Source organism: Nicotiana sylvestris, chromosome 2, assembly GCF_000393655.2.
Source record: "Nicotiana sylvestris chromosome 2, ASM39365v2, whole genome shotgun sequence".
Taxonomy (NCBI): Eukaryota; Viridiplantae; Streptophyta; class Magnoliopsida; order Solanales; family Solanaceae; genus Nicotiana; species Nicotiana sylvestris.
In genome coordinates, this window is record NC_091058.1 from 130395608 (window position 1) to 130417631 (window position 22024).

At 36.4% G+C, this 22024-nt stretch overlaps 2 protein-coding genes across 4 annotated transcripts; one reads left to right on the plus strand and one right to left on the minus strand.

Moving 5' to 3' along the window:
* Positions 1–3122: 3122 nt before the first annotated feature.
* On the plus strand, positions 3123–9638 carry LOC104220171 (ethylene-responsive transcription factor ERN1-like). Its single transcript, XM_070166540.1, has 2 exons — positions 3123–3243; positions 8470–9638. Exons 1-2 carry the CDS (start codon positions 3123–3125, stop codon positions 9576–9578), a joined length of 1230 nt encoding a protein of 409 aa, XP_070022641.1. The 3' UTR covers positions 9579–9638.
* A 321-nt stretch (positions 9639–9959) lies between these two features.
* LOC104220174 (SNF1-related protein kinase catalytic subunit alpha KIN10-like) lies at positions 9960–21690 on the minus strand. Of its 3 annotated transcripts, XM_070168205.1 has the most exons (13): positions 21419–21690; positions 20227–20420; positions 18698–18882; positions 18427–18609; positions 17959–18090; positions 17067–17252; positions 15880–15969; positions 15716–15799; positions 15349–15486; positions 14742–14984; positions 10572–10724; positions 10278–10454; positions 9960–10158 (listed from the first exon to the last, which is right to left on the minus strand). In XM_070168205.1, the coding sequence occupies exons 2-13, from the start codon at positions 20414–20416 to the stop codon at positions 10087–10089; spliced, it is 1833 nt and encodes a 610-aa protein (XP_070024306.1). In that variant the 5' UTR covers positions 20417–20420; positions 21419–21690; the 3' UTR covers positions 9960–10086. The 3 variants fall into 3 exon arrangements, with proteins under 3 accessions (XP_070024306.1, XP_009769293.1, XP_070024307.1); XM_009770991.2 differs by lacking the exons at positions 9960–10158; positions 10278–10454; positions 10572–10724 and adding an exon at positions 12158–12579 and having other exon boundaries at positions 21419–21689; XM_070168206.1 differs by lacking the exons at positions 9960–10158; positions 10278–10454; positions 10572–10724 and adding an exon at positions 13466–13802 and having other exon boundaries at positions 21419–21689.
* Between the last annotated feature and the right edge of the window lie 334 nt (positions 21691–22024).

Genomic DNA, 22024 nt, shown 5'->3' on the forward strand with positions numbered 1-22024 from the left:
TTTTGTTGGAGATTAAAATCTACGTGATTTTTTACTCCAGTTTTAAATGTTTGTTTGTGTCATTTTTTTTTCAGAAAAAAAAATAGCGAATGACGGAAATCAAGTTGTTCCGATGATGACTGCGAACGCATCGACAAGTCGAACTCTGGCGTTGGCACCGGCAGAGAAACCAGAAAAATTTTCTGGGATGGATTTCAAGCGCTGGCAGCAGAAGATGTTCTTCTACTTGACTACGTTATGTCTACAGAAGTTCATCAAGGAAGATGTTCCTGATCTTCCAGATGAAACTCCAGAGAATGAAAGCTTTCTCGTGATTGAGGCGTGGAAGCATTCTGACTTCTTGTGCAGGAATTATATTCTTAGCGGACTAGAGGATAATCTGTATAATGTATACAGTGGCATGGAGAAGCCAAAAGAATTGTGGAATGCGCTTGAAAAGAAATACAAAATTGAAGATGCCGGGATGAAGAAATTCGTCGCTGCAAAATTTTTAGACTACAAAATGGTAGATAGCAAGTCTGTTATTACCCAAGTCCAGGAATTGCAAGTGATTATTCATGATCTACTTACTGAAGGTATATTTCAAATGAATACTGATGTTGAAAGTAAATTTTTTAGTAATTTTACTAACGGAATTTTCATTGAAGGTCTTGTCATCAATGAAGCATTCCAAGTAGCAGCAATAATTGAGAAGTTGCCTCCATTATGGAAGGACTTCAAAAAATATTTGAAACATAAACGAAAGGAGATGTCCCTTGAAGATCTCATTGTTCGATTGAGAATCAAAGAGGACAATAAAGCTGCTGAAAGGAGAGGCCGTGGAAATTCAACAATAATGGGAGCAAATATTGTTGAAGATAACAAAAAGAGAAAGAAGGCTTCTGGTCCGAAATACAACCCAAGCAAGAAGCGGTTCAGTGGAAACTGCTACAACTGTGGGAAAACCGGACACAAATCTATGAAGTGTCGTGCTCGGAAGAAAGACAATCAAAGGGGTCAAGCAAACATGGTAGAAAAGCATGATGATGTTGATGACTTGTGCGCCATGCTTTCTGAATGCAACCTGGTAGGAAACCCAAAGGAGTGGTGGATTGATTCTGGAGCCACTCGCCATGTTTGTGCTGTGAGGGAAGCATTTTCTACATATGCTTCTGCTGGACCCGAAGAGACGCTCTCTATGGGAAATGCTGCTACAGCAAAAATTGAAGGATACGGTAAGATATTTCTCAAGATGACTTCTGGCAAGGTCATGACTTTGAACAACGTCCTTCATGTTCCCGAGATTAGGAAGAACTTAGTCTCTACTGGACTTCTTGTAAAGCACGGTTTCAAGTGCGTTTTTGTATCTGACAAGGTAGTGATTAGTAAGAATGAAATGTTTGTAGGAAAAGGTTACCTTACTGAGGGCCTTTTCAAGCTGAATGTAATAGTTGTTGAAACTAATAATAAAACTTCAGCTTCTTCTTACTTACTTGAGTCAAATGATTTATGGCATGTACGTTTGGGTCATGTCAATTATAAAACCTTGCGAAAAATGATTAACTTGGAAGTATTGCCTAAGTTTGAATGCGAAAAATCAAAATGTCAAATATGTGTGGAATCTAAGTATGTTAAACATCCTTATAAGTCGGTTGAAAGGAATTCAAATCCTTTAGACTTAATTCACACAGATATTTGTGACATGAAGTCAATACCATCTCGCGGTGGAAAGAAGTATTTCATAACTTTTATTGACGATAGTACTCGATATTGCTATGTTTACTTACTTAATAGTAAAGATGAAGCAATAGACGCATTCAAGCAATACAAAAATGAAGTTGAAACGCAACTTAACAAGAAAATCAAAATGATAAGAAGTGATAGGGGTGGTGAATATGAATCTCCTTTTGAACAAATATGTTTAGAATATGGAATTATTCATCAAACAACAGCCCCTTACACGCCCCAATCCAATGGGATTGCGTAAAGAAAGAATCGTTCATTAAAGGAGATGATGAATGCATTATTGATAAGTTCTGGTTTGCCACAGAACTTGTGGGGGGAATTCGATCTTACGGCTAACCGAATACTAAATCGAGTACCCCATAGCAAAACACAATCCATTCCATATGAAAAATGGAAAGGAAGGAAACCCAACTTAAATTATTTTAAAGTGTGGGGGTGTTTAGCAAAAGTGCAAGTTCCTAAACCCAAAAGGGTAAAAATAGGACCGAAAACAGTTGATTGCGTTTTCATTGGATATGCGACCAATATTAAAGCATATCGATTTCTGGTTCATAAATCAGAAAATCCCGACATTCATAACAATACGGTTATAGAATCAGATAATGCTGAGTTCTTTGAATATATATATCTGTATAAAAAGGAATGCGAGTCGATTGGTGAAGGATCTAAACGACCTCGGGAAGAAACAAAAGAAAGTACATTTAATCAGAGGGATCCAAGACGTAGTAAACGTCAAAGAACGTCTACTTCGTTTGGACCATATTTTGGGACTTTCTTATTGGAAAATGAGCCTCGAACATTTAAAGAAGCTATGTCTTCTTCGGAATCATTGTTCTGGAAAGAGGCAGTCAATAGTGAAATAGAATCCATTTTGAACAACCATACATGGGAATTGGTTGATCTTTCTCCTGGAAATAAACTTGTGGGTTCTAAATGGATTTTTAAGAGAAAAATGAAAGATGATGGCACTATTGATAAATTTAAGGCAAGACTTGCTATCAAAGGGTATAGACAACGAGAAGGTCTTGACTACTTTGATACATACTCCCCAGTTACAAGGATTACGTCCATACAGATGTTAGTAGCATTAGCTGCAGTGTATGGTCTTGAAATTCATCAAATGGATGTTAAAACGTCCTTCTTAAATGGAGAGTTGGAGGAAGAAATTTACATGGAACAACCTGAAGGGTTTGTGGTTCCAGGTAAAGAAAATAAGGTATGTAGACTTGTTAAGTCCCTTTACGGACTAAAACAAGCACCCAAACAATGGCATGCGAAATTTGACCAAACAATGTTGTCAAATGGTTTTAAGATAAATGAATGTGATAAATGTGTGTACATTAAAAATGTTCCAAATCACAGTCATTGTTTGCCTATATGTGGATGATATGCTGATAATGAGTAATAACATTGCCAACATAAATGCTATTAAGCGTATGCTAACTAGCAAGTTTGATATGAAGGACTTGAGAATTGCGGATTTAATTATGGGGATTAAGATCCAAAAGACTCCTCAAGGTCTGACATTTTCACAATCTCATTATATTAAGACAGTACTTGAAAAATTCAAGCACTTGGGCTTTAAAGTTGCAAAGACTCCAATTGACGTAAATCTTGCACTAGCAAAGAATAAAGGCCAAAGCATATCACAATTGGATTATGCTTGTGTGTTGGGATGCTTAATGTACATCATGAATTGTACATGACAAGATATAGCTTGTGCTATAAGTAAACTAAGTCGATACACGAGCAATCCAGGTCAATCTCATTGGATGGAAATGAAACGAGTTTTGGGATACTTAGAACATACCCAAAACTTTGATTTGCACTACAGTAAATATCCTGCGATGATTGAAGGATATTGTGATGCAAATTGGATCACCGGTTCAACTGATTCGAAGTCCACAAGTGGATATGTATTCACTATTGGTGGAGGAGCGGTATCTTGGAAGTCCTCCAAACAAACTTGTATTGCCCGCTCTACAATGGAGGCTGAGTTCATAGCCTTAGATAAAGCCGGTGAAGAAGCTGAATGGCTCCGGAATTTCTTGGAAGACATTCCATTTTGGCCCAAACCGTTGGCACTAATATGCATACACTGTGATAGCCAAGCGGCAATTGGAAGGGCTGGGAGTGTTATGTATAACGGTAAATCTCGTCATACACGACGAAGACATAAAACCGTTAGGCAACTTCTCTCTAGAGGAATTATCACGATTGACTATGTAAAGTCAAGTGATAATGTGTCGGATCCACTTACAAAAGTCCTAACTAGAGAGGTAGTTGAGAAATCATCGAGGGGACTGGGACTATGGCCGAGAATAAGTCATTGTGGCGGTAACTCTACCTAGAAGACTGGAGATCCCAAGATCTAGGTTCAAGGAGATCAAACAAAGTCATTAATAACGGTTCAACATTGTCAACAAAAATTTTAGTCCATTCTCGTGATGAGACAATGTTCAGTACCAAGGATAAAGCATTAAGGCTTTTTAATGATTTCTAAATTTGATACAGGGTATATCAAATAGTGTATCTACGGGATGACACGTTTAGGAATCACCTATGTAAGTGTGAAGTGTTAGCCGCTTCAAGGAGAATTTTGCAAGGCCAATTCTCTACGCACTTATGAAACCAGGCAGTGTTCATGGCTGAAACGAACACAACAATGAGAACCAAAGACGGTTAAGGGATTGATTATGTGACTTATGGTTGTCTAGGTATACACTAAAGTTCGACGGTTCAAAGATATCAAATCTACCGATTGACTGAGTATATCCGACATAAGTTCACTACGAAAAGTTCAAAGGGAAACCTACTTATCCAGATGCAATTAATCCTTGCTTGCAAATCACACAAGTTTTTCATGCATACTTCCGTGATATAGTCATTCCCCATTCATGTGGGGGATTGTTGAGTTTCTTTTTAATATAGAAAGGTATTAAAAAGAGGGTGAATGGGAAATGGAGGGAAATAAAAATTTTGAGTAAAATTTTAAGTTTCCCTCTCTTTTTAGTGAGACATTGTCCCTCATTGGTAGTGGTTTTATATACAAATGCAATTCATGTAGCTCTTAAAGAGTTAGGAAGAAGGCAAGCCTCGCGCCATCGTCGTCGCTCGCTCGGCTCGGCTACGGCTTCGGCTTCGGCTTCGGATTCGGATTCGGATTTGGTCAAATGATCGATTGATTGATTAATTTTTTGGACCAAATTTATTTGTTAATAGTGAATATTAACGTAATATTATTCGTGTTTGTAACGGATGTTTTCCAATCCGTGAATATTAATGAGGAAGTGCTCATTCCACCACGAGTAGTGCTCCAGCCACCATTGCTATATTGATTGCTCCATTAGTAAACAGCCTGGTGTTCTGTCCACCATGGCCAAGTGCTCCACTTCATGAGTGGCAGCGGGTCCATTTTTAGCAGCTAATTGCACTATAAATAGAGGGTGCAAGCAGTCTGTTGAAGATACACTGAAAACTTAAGAGCAATTGATCTTCTCTTCACCGAAAACTCAACGTTAGCTATACTTTGCACTCCTTCCTCTCAGATTTTCCATACGAATTTCTGACTTCTCCTCCCTTGTTCTGCATTGTTTTAAACTACTAAGAAAGCAACAGTAAGTGTGATTTGCTGCCGAACTTTGTGTTCGCTGAAACATTGGGGTTTGAAGTACCGCTACACCAATGTGTAATTCGTTCTATCCTGAGAGGAAATAATCCATAACCTTGGGTACTAGGAGGGGATTAAATTCCTTAAGGAAACACTGTGAATTCAGTAGGCTCAAATTAATTTGTGTTTCATTTATATGATAAGCTAACGTTTTAATTTCCATAATCATTATTTTACAAATACAGGAGGAACAACAAGTTATAGTAGCACTTACTTCTCTTCTCAAATGTGAGGAGTAAATGACTTTTTAGGGATACGTACATAAGGGTAATTTTGAAAAAACAAATTGAATTTTTTCTTAATTATATGAATGGACACTTATTTCAGACCAGAATAAAAAAGTAAATTGGTCACTTATTGTGGACCGGAGGGAGTATTACTCTTTTTATATTAAGGTTATAATTGGAAGCAACTAATAAATTTAGTCTTAAAATCCTAAAGTGTCAGTTATTTTGGGATAAATATTTGAGCTAAAATGGGAAGGAGGGAGTATTTGTATTTATGCAACTAGTTTAATTTGGTGTACTCAATGCTTTTAGCAATTCATAAGGGTAGATATATTTACATAAATGATGTGATTTTGTAAGTGTATATACACTTGGCCGGGGAACATTCTAGTCCGGCCATCAAAGGAATCAGTAAGTACGTGTCCATACTATCTCCTTAATATATCATACGGCACATTTAGTAGAAGATGAATTTTGAAATCACCATATTATTGTAGTATTGGCAAACTGTGCCCAAATAGAGCTGAATAAATGTTGATAACTCATATAAACAAATCTAAGTAATAGGTCTGTGTTGAAGTAGAATATTTTTAAAGGCAAAGTTTTCTTTCATAAGGGTTTTGGTTTCCCTCGATTGGGTATGGAGTTTTTCGATTCTTTATATGATCTTGAGCAATTCTTAACTCATGAGTTAGTTTTTGGATTGAGTTAGGCCAAAATCAAGAAAAGCTACTTACAATGAATCTGAGGCATCCACTTGAATCTCTTAATCGAGAAGGATTGATTCAGTTGGTGAGACACTTTCGCTTCCAATTGATAGGTTTTGAGAGTTAAAATAGTAGTATGTTTAGTCAAGCTTCTCCAATTCTAGATGCACTTTTCTTTTCTTTTTTAAAAGTATTTTTTTTTTCAAACTTGGATTGTTTGGCCAAGCTTTTGAAAGAAAAAAAAAGTGCTTTTGTGGAAAAGCGAAAGCAGAAACAGTTTTGGAGAAGCAAAAAAAAGTAACTTCTCTTCAAAAGTATTTTTGTGAAAAACATTTTTGAGAAAAATATACGTAGAAACAGTTTTTAAAAGTTTGGCCAAACACTAATTGATGTTCAGAAGTGATTTTCAAATTAATTAGCCAAACACAAAATGTTTCTCGCCAAAAGTACTTTTGAGAAAAAATACTTTTTGAAATAAGCTGATTTTTGCAGCTTGGCCAAACGGGCTATAAGAGAGTAACCACTATTAATCCCTTGTACATATGATTGAGTTTTTTTTTTCAAAAAAAAAGACCAAACTGAATTTTTAGTAGAAGTTGAGTCGTTCTCCATTATTATTTCCATCAAAATAAAATATTCATTGTTTGCTAAAGGGAATATGCATACCTCAGAATCACTAGAAAAGATTGGGATTGTTTTTGAACTTCCATTTGGAGGGCTTAGAGTGGCCTTGTTGAAGGAATCAGCAACTCCACAGCAGATGAAAAGAAACGAATCAAATAAACAAAACCACCATTAAAAACACAAAAGGGCATTTCCAACTCTTTGTTTTGCCTTCTTGTTTTAGTACAAGCTTGTTTTTGTACTGTTTGTGCTCACTCCCCTACTCGCAATAAAAAAATTCTACCAAAAAAAAAACCTCAAAAATCTCTTTCAAAAAATTGTCCAAAACGTACAACTTTTTGTACAAATTGGAGATGGGCATAACAAGAGCACATTGATGATAACAAACATATGTAATTAAGCAAATATAGATATTCAGTTTAGATGGTATTTGACTTGCGGTCGAAATGGTAAGTAACTATGCACTAATTTTTTGAAAGCTTAAAACTAATTAAATTTATCCATCTATTTAATCTACTTAAACAAGAATGACTTCATCAGGAACGACCTCAATTAGTTTACCCCCAGAACCCCCTTTTTGTTACGGTTCATCCAGAGGTCGTCCCCCTAGGATGTTGTGTTTGATGCCTCCTGCTCCTTGTAACGTTCTACTTTAATATTATATAATATAGTATTTTTTGCACCAAAAAAAAATTCTGATTACGTACGTGAATGTCATTTGAGTATCAATAGACAATTACAGTAGAGTGTCGTGTATATAAGGAATGACAAAGAATTTAACCCTATTGCGTGGGTGATTAACTTCGCTTAAGATACCTAAGTGGTCGTTTGGTATAGTGTATAGGAAGAAATAATCATTGGTATAAGGGAGTTGTAATAATTATTTCATGTTTGGTATATATTTTCTATCCATGTATGTATGAATCTATACACCAATTTAGGGATAACTTTGTACCACTAGCAACATCGAATAACCAATCCACGTATAACGTATACATAGATAAAATATGAAGAGGACAAGAATATCCTTCTCTTTTTCCTAAAGCCTATGAAATAAAGTATATATCCAAGGATATAATAAGGTGCACTCTGTTGCTATGTCAAACCATCTAATATTAAATAACATTAATTAAGCTTAATATTTTAACAACCCTCTTCTCTAATTCCTTTTGTTTCTTGTTTTCTATATATCAGAACAGAGGCCTCCATATGTTGCTATTAGAAAGCCAAAACAATAAAACAAATGTGTTTTAACAAACAGGAAAAGCACCCTTTCAACTCTAATAATTTGCCATTTGACACTTGAGAGGATCTTCCTTCTCCCCTATATAAATATGTCATTCACATCCCAACTTAGTTGTGTATAATAACTACACAAGCACACATCCATGATCCAACGCCTTCACAATTCACCAAACTTGTTTATTGCACGGGTCGATACACACAACCTCTGTAACCATCATTTACGATTAGGACTCCTGGAATATCTAATCCCATTCGCGGCCCCTTGCAGCAGCCTGGAACGAGATGGTAAAGGAAGCAGATGGTGCAGCCACACAAAGCGGTGCTCAACGAGCCCGAAATAGATATGTTGGGGTTAGACAAAGGCCATCAGGTAGATGGGTTGCTGAAATAAAAGACACTATACAGAAAATAAGAGTGTGGCTTGGAACTTTTGACACTGCTGAGGAAGCAGCAAGAGCATACGATGAAGCTGCTTGCTTACTTCGTGGAGCCAATACTCGCACGAATTTCTGGCCTTGTTCTTTATCCAATTCTTCTTCCACTTCAGCTTTGCCACCCAAAATCACTAATATTCTTCTTACCAGGCTCAAAGAGAGAAATAATTCCTTAACCGCTGCTGATGTTGCTGATTCATCCAAATCTTGTTCCGTGCCTGAAATTGGTCGTCAGCAGCAGAATCATCAAGAAAAATTCGGAGAAAATGTATCTGATTTTTCAGATTCACTGTACGCTGATTATCTCAATTGCCCTGATGATCACATAGTAACTGATAGCAATACGATCGCTAATGTTAGTGCAACTACAACAGATTTTAGTAGCTGGGCTGATTTTATTCAGCCTGTCAATAACTTTCAGAGCTCGAATGGGGAGATTATTGAAGTGGGAGACAAAGAAGAGGAGATAGGAGAGGCAAGTAATACTGATGTATTAGAAGATATAGAGTCCAATATTGATTTCCAGTTTCTTGATGAAATTGGATCGTGTTACTATTCGCCATTTGAGATAGCTGAAGAGCTATCATCAGAGAAAATGGAACATGGGATGGTTTATGGGGAAGAAACATCAGTGGTAAGTGAGGCAATGAGGAGGATGAATTACGAGAGGACGTTTTCGGCTTCCCTTTATGCCTTTAATGGGATTACAGAATGTTTAAAATTGAAGATGAAATCTGGTGGAGTAACGCAATGGGAAACGTCTGAGCAATTATCCACACTCCGAAATGCATGCAAAAAGAACCAGGAAAGTGAAGAATGCAATGTTGAAATGACTGAGAAAAAGGATGAAGAAGCAGTGGCATTTTCGTCGATGGAGAGTGCTTATGAGAGTGAATTGTCCCTATGGAGCTCTATTGATCTCCCACCAATATGCTTTGTTACTTGAAAACATTGTCCAGAAATAATTTGTGTACCCCCTCCTTTTATTTCTATTACTAGAAGTTGGTCTCAGCAAAGCAATATATTTAGAAAAGTTGATATATGACTAACCAGGATTATGAGTTTCAGCTGTTGAATGTGTGTTGATGTCCAAGTTTTGATCTCTTCCAAGTTAAAACTTTTGTTAACTCTTATGTTTTCCAAAAGAGAAAAGAAAATGTTGAACTTTCTTTACCGTTAAATATCTGTGTTAAGACATTTCCTAAACAAAGACGGAAGATATTTTACTGATATTTGTCTGTAAAATTATCAAATTAAATCTTGTTACTCAATTAAACAGTCTGTTATGATAAACAAGAAACATATGATATGCTGCTGAAAACAAGAGTTCAAACAAGCTCTTTTAAGACAATTTGGATATAAAGGGATTGTTATTTTTCAATGATGGGAAATATAAAAACTGAATCCTTTTGACATCCATAGCTAAACAAATTCCTGCAAGGATTTTCATTTTTCTAGATTCCGCGAATGATCTCCAGCAAGATCTCTCTGATTTGATGAGCTTCAATTAGTCCACCGCGAACCACCTGAAATAATACATAGAAAGATAAAACAAATTGTTTATATGTTGTTATACTGCACCACACAGATGAAGTAAACAAATGCTACTAAAAAACCTTACTTTTTTAACAATATTTTTTCCTACCTCCACAGATGAAGTAACAAGAAGTGTTCCTTTTGAGGCAGTGACACTGGTGTCATTGAGATCAAATCCAACAACATTCATTGCCTCCATCAGTTTAGTAAATCCACCTCTTTTCTTCTGGCAAACTATCTTTATCCAAAGCTTACTTGTACCAATGTGAGCCACTTCAACTTCAGGCTATTTTAGAAAGAAAGAAAAAAATTGTTTTAATGTCTAGTAGCAGTAGATTAGGAAATTAAACTTCAACTGAAGCAACAAAGATTGTAACTTCGGTTTATACATAAAGTTACCTACCTCTGCAGCATCAATAATCTCTTCATTTTTTGTCTCCAATTCCTCTATATGAGGTGACTCCATTTCTAGAAGCTGCTCAGTTAGGTTGCTCACATTTGTTTGTAGCTCTCTAATGTAAGTGATAGCATCAGTAATTATGGCTTCTTTGGTCATCTGTAATCAGACAAGAATTTAAAGATTTTAGAAAGTGGTTAAAAATCCATTTTCTTTAGAAAACTGACACCTGAAAATGAAGAATGAAGGGTTCTGATTCATTGCATTTGTAATATTTGGGACCAATGAGCGCAATGCAAGAAGCCTTTCATTAAGTTTTCGACGCCTGTTTCTCTCAGGAATAAGGTTCTTGGATTTGTGTTCTTTAACTTCACCATCAAATTGCTTCCTTCTATCTACTTTACTATCTTCAGATATTTGTGAATCATCAAATGGAGTGTTGAGGGATTCCATTTTCTCAAACTTAATTAACATTTAATGCAAGCCAAAGAGAATTGATATAGAGTAAGTTAAAATGGATTCCTAAATTAGAAAGGAAATCTAAAGACTAATGTTGAGTGCAGCTTATAGAAGAGGCACTGCACTGGCTTTTGTTGTAGGCAGGCAATAGGTTTATATAGGTGCTTCTCACAACAGAAACATTTCTTGGTAGTGGGAATCTTCTTGTTGCAGTTTGTTGGGACATTTCCTAATTGATCACAATGTACCTAGGGTGTTTCTAAAGGACTCATTTTTTGGCATGAAGAGAGAGAGAGGGGGGGGAGGGAGGGGGTAGGTTCAGGCACTAGAACCATTTGAAGTTTTGGAAAAAATTTATTTTGCGTCTCACACAACTGATGCTAGTTGTGTGAGGCCTCCTTTTTGTCTCACAATTTTGTGGTCCCAGAATTTTGTGAACCCAAATGTCTAAGATATGAGTCCACAAATATGTGAGATAAAAAAAGACCTCGCACAACTAATGTCAGTTGTGTAAGGCACACCATAAAATCACTCGAAGTTTTGGAAGGGTGGCAATGTTGTTAGTTATGTTTGAGACTATTTTGTGGTTGTTACTAGTATTAGTGGCGTTAGAAAGTACAAATGAGTGACCAGAGATGCTTGAAGCAGGAAATTTTAATTCTCTTTTCACCTTTTCACTGACAAGAATAATATTTTTAAGTACAACCTGATTTTGTAAAGCATTAGGAAGAGTATATGATATTCCAAACATGTATCCTGTACTTTAATCAGTCAAAGTACAATGAAGTATCTTTGAACTTCACTTTCTATTTCCAGAATATTTACATGACACGTTCCACTTGGGTAATCAAGGTTTGTCATTAAAGTAAATGAAGGATTTTTAGCCCTCATTATCATTCATTTTCCTTCAGCTTTTGTTCCAAATGTACTAAATCCAACTTTTCCACTTTCAATTCTTTTCACCAGCTAAAATATGGTGTTACCCCAAAGAGACCAACTTCACTACATTAAATGGTACATACTTTTGCATTAGTTAATTCCCAAAAAAAAATGAAAAAAGAGGAAAATATATCCTCAGGATGTCGAACAATAATCAGGAAAAGGAGAAGGAATAAGTAAATTCATCCTAATAGTACAAGGGTCAAAGAGAGACTGCTCATCTTGCAAAATGGAATCTTTAGTTCAATCCATAAGTGGAAAGTGTAGGTAACTGAAACTCCATAGACACTGACAATGTTAAGAAGAAACATGCCACAAAAGAAAAGTAGCTAGAACTCCTAGCGAATCAACAAAAAGAGTTGCTAGGCACCTCTGACCAAGCAGGGTGGAATTTGTTAACAGACAAATGCAGTAACTGAGCTGGTATACCAATTATATACAAGCACGAGCTTTTCTGGAAAACATCGATAGTCTTCCAAGTTAGCTCCTTATTTCGTGGATTTCAGAGGACTCGAAGCTGAGCAAGAAAAGCAGCACAGAGATCCAAGAAGAGGAATTGTGGACCCTGAACCCTCTGAAGGTCAAGCAGGTACTTATCCTCTCTAGTTTTGTAAAGCTGCAACCAAAGGAACTCGAATATCAATAACATTCCAAAAATCACAGATGTAGTCAAGAATATAGACTCAAGAAAAGCTGATCCAAATGATAGAATCGACTATTCTACCAGTACATGTTACCTTCCACTAGCATAGGTATAGGATAACAATGCACGCCAAGTCTTTAGGAAAATGTGAAGAAATCACCTACTAACATTTTTTCCATCTAGTTCTTAATCTTCAGATTACAGAAGGACCAATTTTTGTTCATTCCAATGTTGAAGATCAACCTAAAAAGCCATTCTTCTGAGTTACCAATCCACCCCCAAATAATAAAGAGAGGAAAATCCAGCAAAAGACCAGCAACCTGGAGTTACCGGATCATAAAAATTGATATTGTATGATATTTATAGTCTGTTTGGCCAAGCTTATAAAGTCAGCTTATTTTAAAAACTGTTTTTCTCAAAATGCTTTTCATAAACGGAAAAAGGCCAAATATATCCCTGTACTTTCGAAAAATGTTTAAATATACCCTTCATTATACTATGCGTCCAAATATACCCCTACAGTTATACTTTGGGTTCAAATATACCCCTCATTTAAACGGAAGGACACATGTCATCGTCTTGTTGGCCAATTTTAAAAATCTCCTAATTAATTCAAAAGACCCATTACCCATTACCCATACCCGAAAAGCAAGCTTCAAAAGCTTGTCATCAATGGCTGCTATGATTAGAAATAATACACAAACTGTATTTCCAATTTCTTTAACTATTTCTAAAGCAAAAGCCTTTACCTGTGGACCGTTGTTGTGTTAGATCAGTGCAAAAGCCTTTCTAGTCATAGCAGCCATTTTTTAAAATCCATCATTTTAAGCTTCAGATACACAATCTTTTACATATCTAATACTACCTGTACTAAATTATTGATGAAATTTACACAAAATTAGAGTTATCACGTCGAATCATTAATACATTCATACAACATAACCTTCGACTAGAGTAGGCTTATCACTTCCTTCTTCTTCCTCTTTCACTTCCTTTTTCTTTCCGCCTTTGCCTCCAATCTCCAAGCCCTACAACCCATCCACACGATTCACCGCCTTCCCAGCAGAGATGGCTCACCGGCCACCGATTGAGGATGGAGTCTGCACACGTTGGCCTTCAGATTCGTCTTCCTCGTCCGATGCTGGAATAACAGATCGTACGGCAGTAGCGGCCATTGATGAAGCTTTTGAAGCTTGCTTTTCGGGTATGGGTAATGGGTATGGTTATGAGTATGAGTCTTTTTAATTAATTGGGAGATATTTAAAATTGGTCAACAAGACGATGACATGTGTCCCTCCGTTTAAATGAGGGGTATATTTGAACCTAAAGTATAACTGTAGGGGTATATTTGGACTCATAGTATAACGAAGGGTATATTTAAACCTTTTCCAAAAGTACAGGGGTATATTTGGCCCTTTGCCGTTTCAAAAAAGTACTTTCGATGAGAAACAATTTGTATTTGGATAATTAATTTGAAATGCACTTTTGAGCAGCAGTTAGTGTTTGACCAAGCTTTTAAAAAGTACTTCTATTTGCTCGAAAGTACTTTTCAAAAAAGTGATTTTGGGAAGAAGCTACTTTTTCTGCTTCTCAAAAACTGCTTCCGCTTCTACTCAAAGGCACTTTTTCTTCCTTATAAAAGCTTGGCCAAACACTTTAGCTTAGGTAAAAAAGCACTTTTGGCCAAAAAAAAACATTTTTGGCCAAACAAGCGATTAATCTATTTATGTAAATAGTTGTATCTAAAACACATTGTCAAGCACCAAGCAAAAGTAAGCTAGAAATGTAGGATCCATACAGATCAATAGTTCCTGAAATCCCTGCCCCTCCATTTGATAAAATAGATGTAGATATGCACTTAAAAAACGCAATAGCATTTACGATACAGGCATTAAATAAGTGAGACTTCCACCAATCATGTGCAACATATTTCATTATTGAAAGTACAGACTTATCTCTCACCCAATTCTTCGTTGATGTCATTAACATTGACAATTCTATTATAACATTCTTTTTTTTTTTCGTGATAAACATGCTTTTAAACATTATCTCAACGCTAAAGCATCATTAGTGTACTCCTGTATATAAAGGATTTCACAGAAACTAGATGTATGATCCATGAAAAGTTTGATTACCTGAACTTCAAACTTGACCACATTTGTTAATTTAGAGACCCCATCATTCTCAGTAATGGTTGAATCATCTCCGAAGAACTGACTCCCGTGCATAGAATTAATACCCATGCCTTCATGATGACCTGGTACGCTAGGAATCCATCGACATTTCATGTTATATTGACCAATCTTTTTCCAACACACGTTTAGTTCTTGCAGAGCTTTCAGAACTTCAGTCATTATCTCACGTGGATGTGCCCGAGACTGCAGCAAAACCAAAACGACAATTATCTATAGCATTCTGTTGAACAGAATAAAGGCCTAAATTGACTAGAAAGTTTAAACGAAGAACCCATTCAGTTAGCAGAGGCTATATGTGCACAATAGTGCATAATTATCAATGGAATTAACAAGATGTCCCAAAGCTTATCAGAACCTTGATTAAATTTCCATCATGAAAATAAGAACCAAGCTCTTTAATATAAGTCTTTCCCTCCCTTCACGGGTTAAACATAACATCCTTTTGCTCCTTTTTTAATTTAATCAATAAGTATGAATGTACAATGATTTACTTATTCAAAAAAAAGGAGAGAAAAGTCCGCTTATGTGCATGAGAAAACGAACCAACCTGGAGTCCAAGAGCCCATTTTCTTTCGATGGGAAACTGTCTCGCACCAGCTTGCTGATAATCCATTATTCCTGGGAAGCGTTGCCCAACAGGGGAAGTAACAGCTTCATTTGAATTGTTTCGATTGTAGCCATATTCCTGTCAGCATTTTTTATATATCCAATTATACAGATATTTTTCGGTAAAAAATCTGAAGTAGAAAAATCAATCACAACTACATACCCCACTTGTTGATGGACTCATTAACCATAATAAAGATACAACATATCGTGGAGAAGAAACTCATTACAAGATGGTGACTTCATTTTATAAAAGCAGATCAAAAAGAAACGGTAGCTTTATTCAATGGATACAGGCAAAGACGCACCACAAACTCCTGAAATTCAGCTCCCAGATAGCCAGTGGAAACACGATGGCGATTGTCTAGTAACAAATAATATGCGACAGTGCCCTGATATATAACAAAAAACATGAGGAAAACAGACAGTCCAGGAAAAAAGAAAAGGTAGATGGTTGATAATGATGATGAACCTCATTTTGGACTCTATTGCGAAGTGATTCAATAAGGTTGCTCCTGTCAAATCCCATCTTAACCACCTCTTGAAGAATCTCTTCATCGATCTGCAATTAAATAATTCTCAAAAAGAAATTGACTAGGCGAGAATTTTGCTAGTATAAAAGCATGTTTGGACCTAAAAGTTCGTACAAAAGGTTTCAAGTCTTGAATTCACTGCAAAAAGACCCCAGGTATCATACAAGTAGATTTTGAGTGAATGTGAAAAGAAAAGCATTTGAAAAAAAAAATTAAAGAGGATGCAGTGATGCACCAACACATCACATGCATGTCAATGAATACAGCAATTTCCTAATTATATTTAGTTGCAAAATTTCTACTAATATTTGTCGGGTGTATTTCGCAGAGTGGACCTGGAGTAAAACTACAGCAGCGAAACTAGAGTGGGACTTTGTTGCAAGCAAAAGGGTGAAGGAACAAGGAAGTCATAAATCAAAAAGTTGGCTGAAAGAACAAGGATATTCTGATGATCTGACCAACATGTAATGAGAGTATCTAGCACAAGAAGCATGGTAGTGACAGCACGACAAATGTGATCTTTTCTCAAGATATGCAACTGTGTGCTTGTCCCAAGGGGGAAAACTTGCTGATCACTTGTTTTAAAGTCTTTATTTTGAACTTTAAATCATGTATCTTTTTACCTAAAGTAGATTTGTGTGGCTTTAATAACAGGAACTTCCAAAGCAATTGTAAACTTTCCCAATTTTCAGGTCCTTACAACATTTTGCAAAATTATACAAACTGAAAAAAAAATTATATGAGCAATTCTGATCATTCTTTTCACCTTTTCACTCTTTTTTCTGGGAGCAGGGGAGGGGGACGGACAGTGCATATAGGGGATAAACAAATAGGCTCTACCATTTACAATGGCAACTAAAAAGGGGAGAAATTTTTTTAAGCTGATTCTATAGCTAACTGAGCAGTAATTTAAGGCAATTCTCAGAGTTTCCATCACATAATGGTCAAGTCAAGAAAGGAACTCTCCATTTAATGAACAGAATACTTCCATTTATGTGAGATAAGTAAAGAAGTGAAATCTGGGAAAAATTATTGAGTTTATTCCACCGCATATAACTTGCACCATATGAAACATAATGGCAGAAAAGACAAATCACTAATAAGTCAGATGTACGTTTGAACTAACCTTCTTGGCTTGTTGCATTGTATCTGGTGGAGGTACGGCCAAATAACGTGGCAGATGAGCTTGGAACCAAGGGTGCAAGCGAATCTCAGGAATAGTCATTCGCTTCATTGGGTCAACTATAAGCATCCTTGGAATCAAATCCCTTGCACCAGCTGATAAATGGCTGGGCAGAGTATATATTCCGCCCTAAAGACAAATTGGTATACAGTTAAACAATCATCTGCAATCAGTTCATACAGAAAAAACTCTTATCGTGTAATTCATGTGCTATCCGTTTTCTTGCTCGCTAGCACACCCCTACCCAATAGGCTAGAGCACCGCCATATCAAGGCGGAAGCTGCAGGTTCGAGCCCCGTCAGCCCCAATGGATTCAATAAATATATAAACTCATCTCTGTATTTTTGTGAAAGGGACAGGGAGAACAATTTCATTTCGGTGGAGGATCTTGCTTTTTTGCTTTTTCAATTGTATTTCTCATACTAGTCCAAGTTTCAAAAAAAAAATGAGATTGGGTCCCATCGGCGGTAAACAACTTGTTTTTTAAACATGGGAACGCTTGGAAGGGCAGAACTGGAAAACAATTAGTAACCAACATAGTTAGATGGATTAATCAGCAACATATTCAAGCTTCATCAACAAAAAGTGGAGCTACACGAGAATATCTGACTTATCATGTATGTAATATTAAAAGTTAGGATATGGGGCCAAATTTGGTTGTCAATTTAGGCCCACCAAAATAATAGAATGCCCACATGAAATGGAATTTGCGACAACCATATCGCAAATATGGAAACACAATAATTCAAGCCAAGGGGCAGCTCAATCAGTACAGGATAAAATCAAATTAAGAATCAACATTAACATGCTGGATTTCAAATATATTGAAATATACCTTTATTTTCTTAAAAAGGTTGGGAATGTTTTCATCGTCAAATGGAAGGGTGCCACAGAGAAGAGCATAAAGAATAACGCCACAGCTCCATACATCTACCTCAGGGCCAGCATATAATTTTCCTGATATAACCTACAGAAAAAAAAATGTAATGACCACGAGAAGCACTTTTTTGAAGAAATAATGCTGACAGGTGACAAAATGCAGCATACGCTCTAGGTATTGGGCTGAATCACAATGAAAAAAATTCAATCAGTAAAGGGCTCAACCACATTTCCTGATATAACCTACAGAAAAAAAAATGTAATGACCACGAGAAGCACTTTTTTGAAGAAATAATGCTGACAGGTGACAAAATGCAGCATACGCTCTAGGTATTGGGCTGAACCACAATGAAAAAAATTCAATCAGTAAAGGGCTGAACCACAAAAAGTAAATGCTATTAACTCCTATCAGAAGCTTCCGTACCTCTGGGGCAGCATAATTCGGGCTTCCACAACTTGTCTTCAGAAAATGACCATCACGCATGATATTGCTCAAACCAAAATCTGCTATCTTCACATTCCATTTGGAATCCAGAAGGAGGTTTTCGGGCTTAAGGTCCCTATGAACCACCATGTTTCTATGGCAGTATTCAACACCAGAAATTATCTGCTTTTTAGAAGAATTAGAATACTATCACTACTTAAAAATAGTTAAACAGCATGATAAAACTCAGGAAAGTAAGTGGGACATCCACCTGCTGAAAAAAATTACGAGCTTCATCCTCCTGCAATCTGCCCTTCTCAACAATGTAATCAAACAGCTCGCCAGATTTCACATATTCCATCACAACATATATATCTGAAGGTGTCTCTATTACCTCATAAAGCCGTATAATATGAGGATGCATGAACAATCTCAATATTTTGATTTCCCTTCGCACTGCAAAATGTCAGCAATATAAACTCTTTAAATAGTCCAGACATCCATAAAAAGCATAAAATCGATAATTGCAACCCAGAACCAAGAAGAAGTAATCATCAATCATTGAGAACAAAATCATTCTCCATCAAGGTAAAACCCATAGGGAACTAGTCTAATCAAAATGCAAGCGCCTAGAGATTTGAGATCTAAAGTTTGAATATGGAGTTTCTTGCAACCTTTGTGTCAGAAAGAATAAAAGGTTTTCTTCATAACAGGGAAAAAAAAAATTAATCACGAAAAACGAACATTTTTCTTCCTTTCGTTAAGTTTAAGTGGAAGAAAAGTTCAATCCCATATAAAATCAGGCGACAGTGTAATTACCAACTTATATGGGTTCCTGAAAAGACATAACAGAAAAAGAAAAAAGAAGAAGAAAGCTAAAGGAGGAGGAATGATAAAGCAACAAACATGCCGAATAGTAGGTTAAACATCAGTTTTCATCGACGATTGCTTCCATTACTGACCAAAAAGACACCAAATTCTCCTTTAGGTGCTTCAACTGCGATATAGGTAGAAGGAGCAGAGATTGAATTCCTTCAATGTTTCCTTATGAAAAACCAGTACGAATATAACCTACATATCCTATTGAACTATGAGCTAGAATTCCCTTTACTTTCACTTGGGCCATGGAAGCCAGTGCTCCTACGATCATAGATGTAATGCCATAGAAAAAGAAGATTTGTTGAAATATAGCTATTTAAGAACCATAAATAGAAAAATGTGAAATATTAGCAGAAATAGATATTTTAGGCTCAGCAGAAGAGGATGCTATAAACAGGGTGTCTGAACCCATGTAGCAACTGATTAAGTACGTTATGTGTCCATGCACAGAGAACTGACTTTGGTCCCCCAATCTTACTGACTCATTGCAACCTTCCGGTTGCCAAACGACCTAAAAGGCTAGTCACCACTACCATTGGTCTAGGAAGTAAGCCCCACAACCCAAAGTAGAGAAGGAGAAAAAGAACTTGCTACAAAACCAGCTAACATATTCCTGCATATGAGAACACAGTAATAGAGAAGGGGATAGTCAAAATAGGAATTGTTTTGGCTATAGTGCCAAAATCAGCTATATAAGGTTTGTCGTAATTCTAAAACTTTGGTGAATGCATCTTTTATCATAATAAAGATACAAGTTGCCCCCCCACACACACACACACACCAAAAAAAAAAAAAACCCAAAAACCACCACCTTTTGCTTCTTTTTTTCCTTCTAAAATTAAAGGGAAAAAAGGAGAGACATTGTCCATATCCTTTGGATAGTGAGAGAAAGAGTGACTGCATTTCCCTATTTTCCTATACCTTTTTCTTCCATGTCCATGTTCCTGATTTTTCGGCGATTAAGAATCTTGACAGCAACTTTGTGCCCAGTTCGGGTATGTTCAGCTATTTTAACTTTGCCAAACGATCCAATGCCAAGAGTTTTCCCGAGCTTATAGTTCCGTAAAAATGAGTCCACACTGCTGCTGCTTTGGACTGTTGATCCATCCATTTTCCTATCAACATGAGAATTTTGAGGCGAATCAGAAATTCATCATCTGGAAAGGGCACACAAAACAATGCCAAAAGGTACCTTCCAGTAATGACCCAAAAAAGAATATAAAATTGATAGTAGTTAATAAATTTGCAATAATTTTCGAAATGGAATTTCCCTTTGAGGCCAGGATAATTTGGGAAGCACAACGCACAACTGCCAAGCTCATCTATTAAAGGTGCATATACTAGTAGTTACAGAGAGCTTAATTGTCGAGTTGTCTCAAGCTGACAAGGTGATAGTAAGGAATCAAAACGTAACTTCCACTTAAAACAACATGTATGCCTTCCGTGATAATTAAAAGAGGTAGAATTTCCGGATGGCCTAAAAGTACTTAATAACACTTCAAATAACAATATATTTTGATGAAGAAATTCTTTAGACATGAATAATAAGCAATTGGATTTAACTCCCACTATGTTAAATTCTTTATGCCAAGCAGTTGGAAGATTTACAATACACAACTTGCCAACTGATACGAATCAACACCCTTTTTCACACGCTAGTGGAAAGAAAAGAATACCAACAAATACATTGGACACAAACCCAAATGTTGATGGGAATAAAAATTCAAACCTAAGACATCTTGATCTTAGTACCTCCACCTTAACTTGTTAACCACTGGGCTAAAGCTTCATTTGGCCCTTATGCTAAAATTGGCACATTTTATTACTCCAATTGGGAAAAATCAAAAGAGAAATTATCAAAATAGTACCAAAACCCTAAAGAAATGAAAAGGAGCTAACTTGTATAGCAAATTCAATTGTATAGCAAATTTTATCCCATCCCCAATTAACCCTATATGGCAAAAATTACCAACTCCATGACATCAAAACTAAATCTTGAAATTACCCAAATATGTTATATGTAACATACAAGTGGGGCATATTCTTGAAAACCCTAACAAACACAGATCTAAAAAAGACAGGAAGAAACAAAGAAAAATACATGCAGACCCACCTAGCAGAAGCTGAAAACTCAAGAAGCAGATTGAAGATGGGAAAATGGGAAATTAAGCAATTATCTTTAGCATTTGGGGATGGAATTGGAAGATGGCATATGTAAGAGAGTGGCAGTGGCTTCCTGGTTTACAGGGGAAGAAGTTGAGGCTAGTCGTGGGGTCGATGGTTTGGAGGGGCGAATGGGGGGGGGAGGGGTTAAGATGCCTGCAGAAGCACAAGAATGGAGTCACTGGTTTCGATTCCGTTAATTTCCCCCCTCGCATTCACAGAACATTTTTTAGCCTTATAATAGTAGTTACTATATAATTAATGACAATATTAATAAATTAGATTTTGTATTATATTTTCTATTCTATGTTATATTTTTTCATAAACTAAAAAGTTTTAGACAGCTCATACATGTTACCTACCGCTGGGATTTGAACCTGAGACCTCATAGTTCTCACCCACTTCATTGATCACTAGGTCATACCTTTGGGTGCTTATTGATTATAAGTTATTGGGTTCTAAATTAATAATTTTTACATATTTAATGAATTTTTAAAGGCAAATACAGAGTTTGGACCAAAGCTATAGGATTTGGCCAAACGTGCTTCCGAAACTC

Coding starts and splice junctions, on each gene's coding strand:
- LOC104220171 (XM_070166540.1), top strand. CDS start 3,123: ATGAGTAATAACATTGCCAACATAAATGCTATTAAGCGTATGCTAACT. Junction 3,244..8,469: donor GATCCAAAAGACTCCTCAAG/GTCTGACATTTT, acceptor CCCTTGCAGCAG/CCTGGAACGAGATGGTAAAG.
- LOC104220174 (XM_070168205.1), bottom strand. CDS start 20,416: ATGGATGGATCAACAGTCCAAAGCAGCAGCAGTGTGGACTCATTTTTA. Junction 18,091..18,426: donor CGAATTATGCTGCCCCAGAG/GTACGGAAGCTT, acceptor TTTTTTCTGTAG/GTTATATCAGGAAAATTATA. Junction 15,487..15,715: donor CTGAATTTCAGGAGTTTGTG/GTGCGTCTTTGC, acceptor AAATGCTGACAG/GAATATGGCTACAATCGAAA.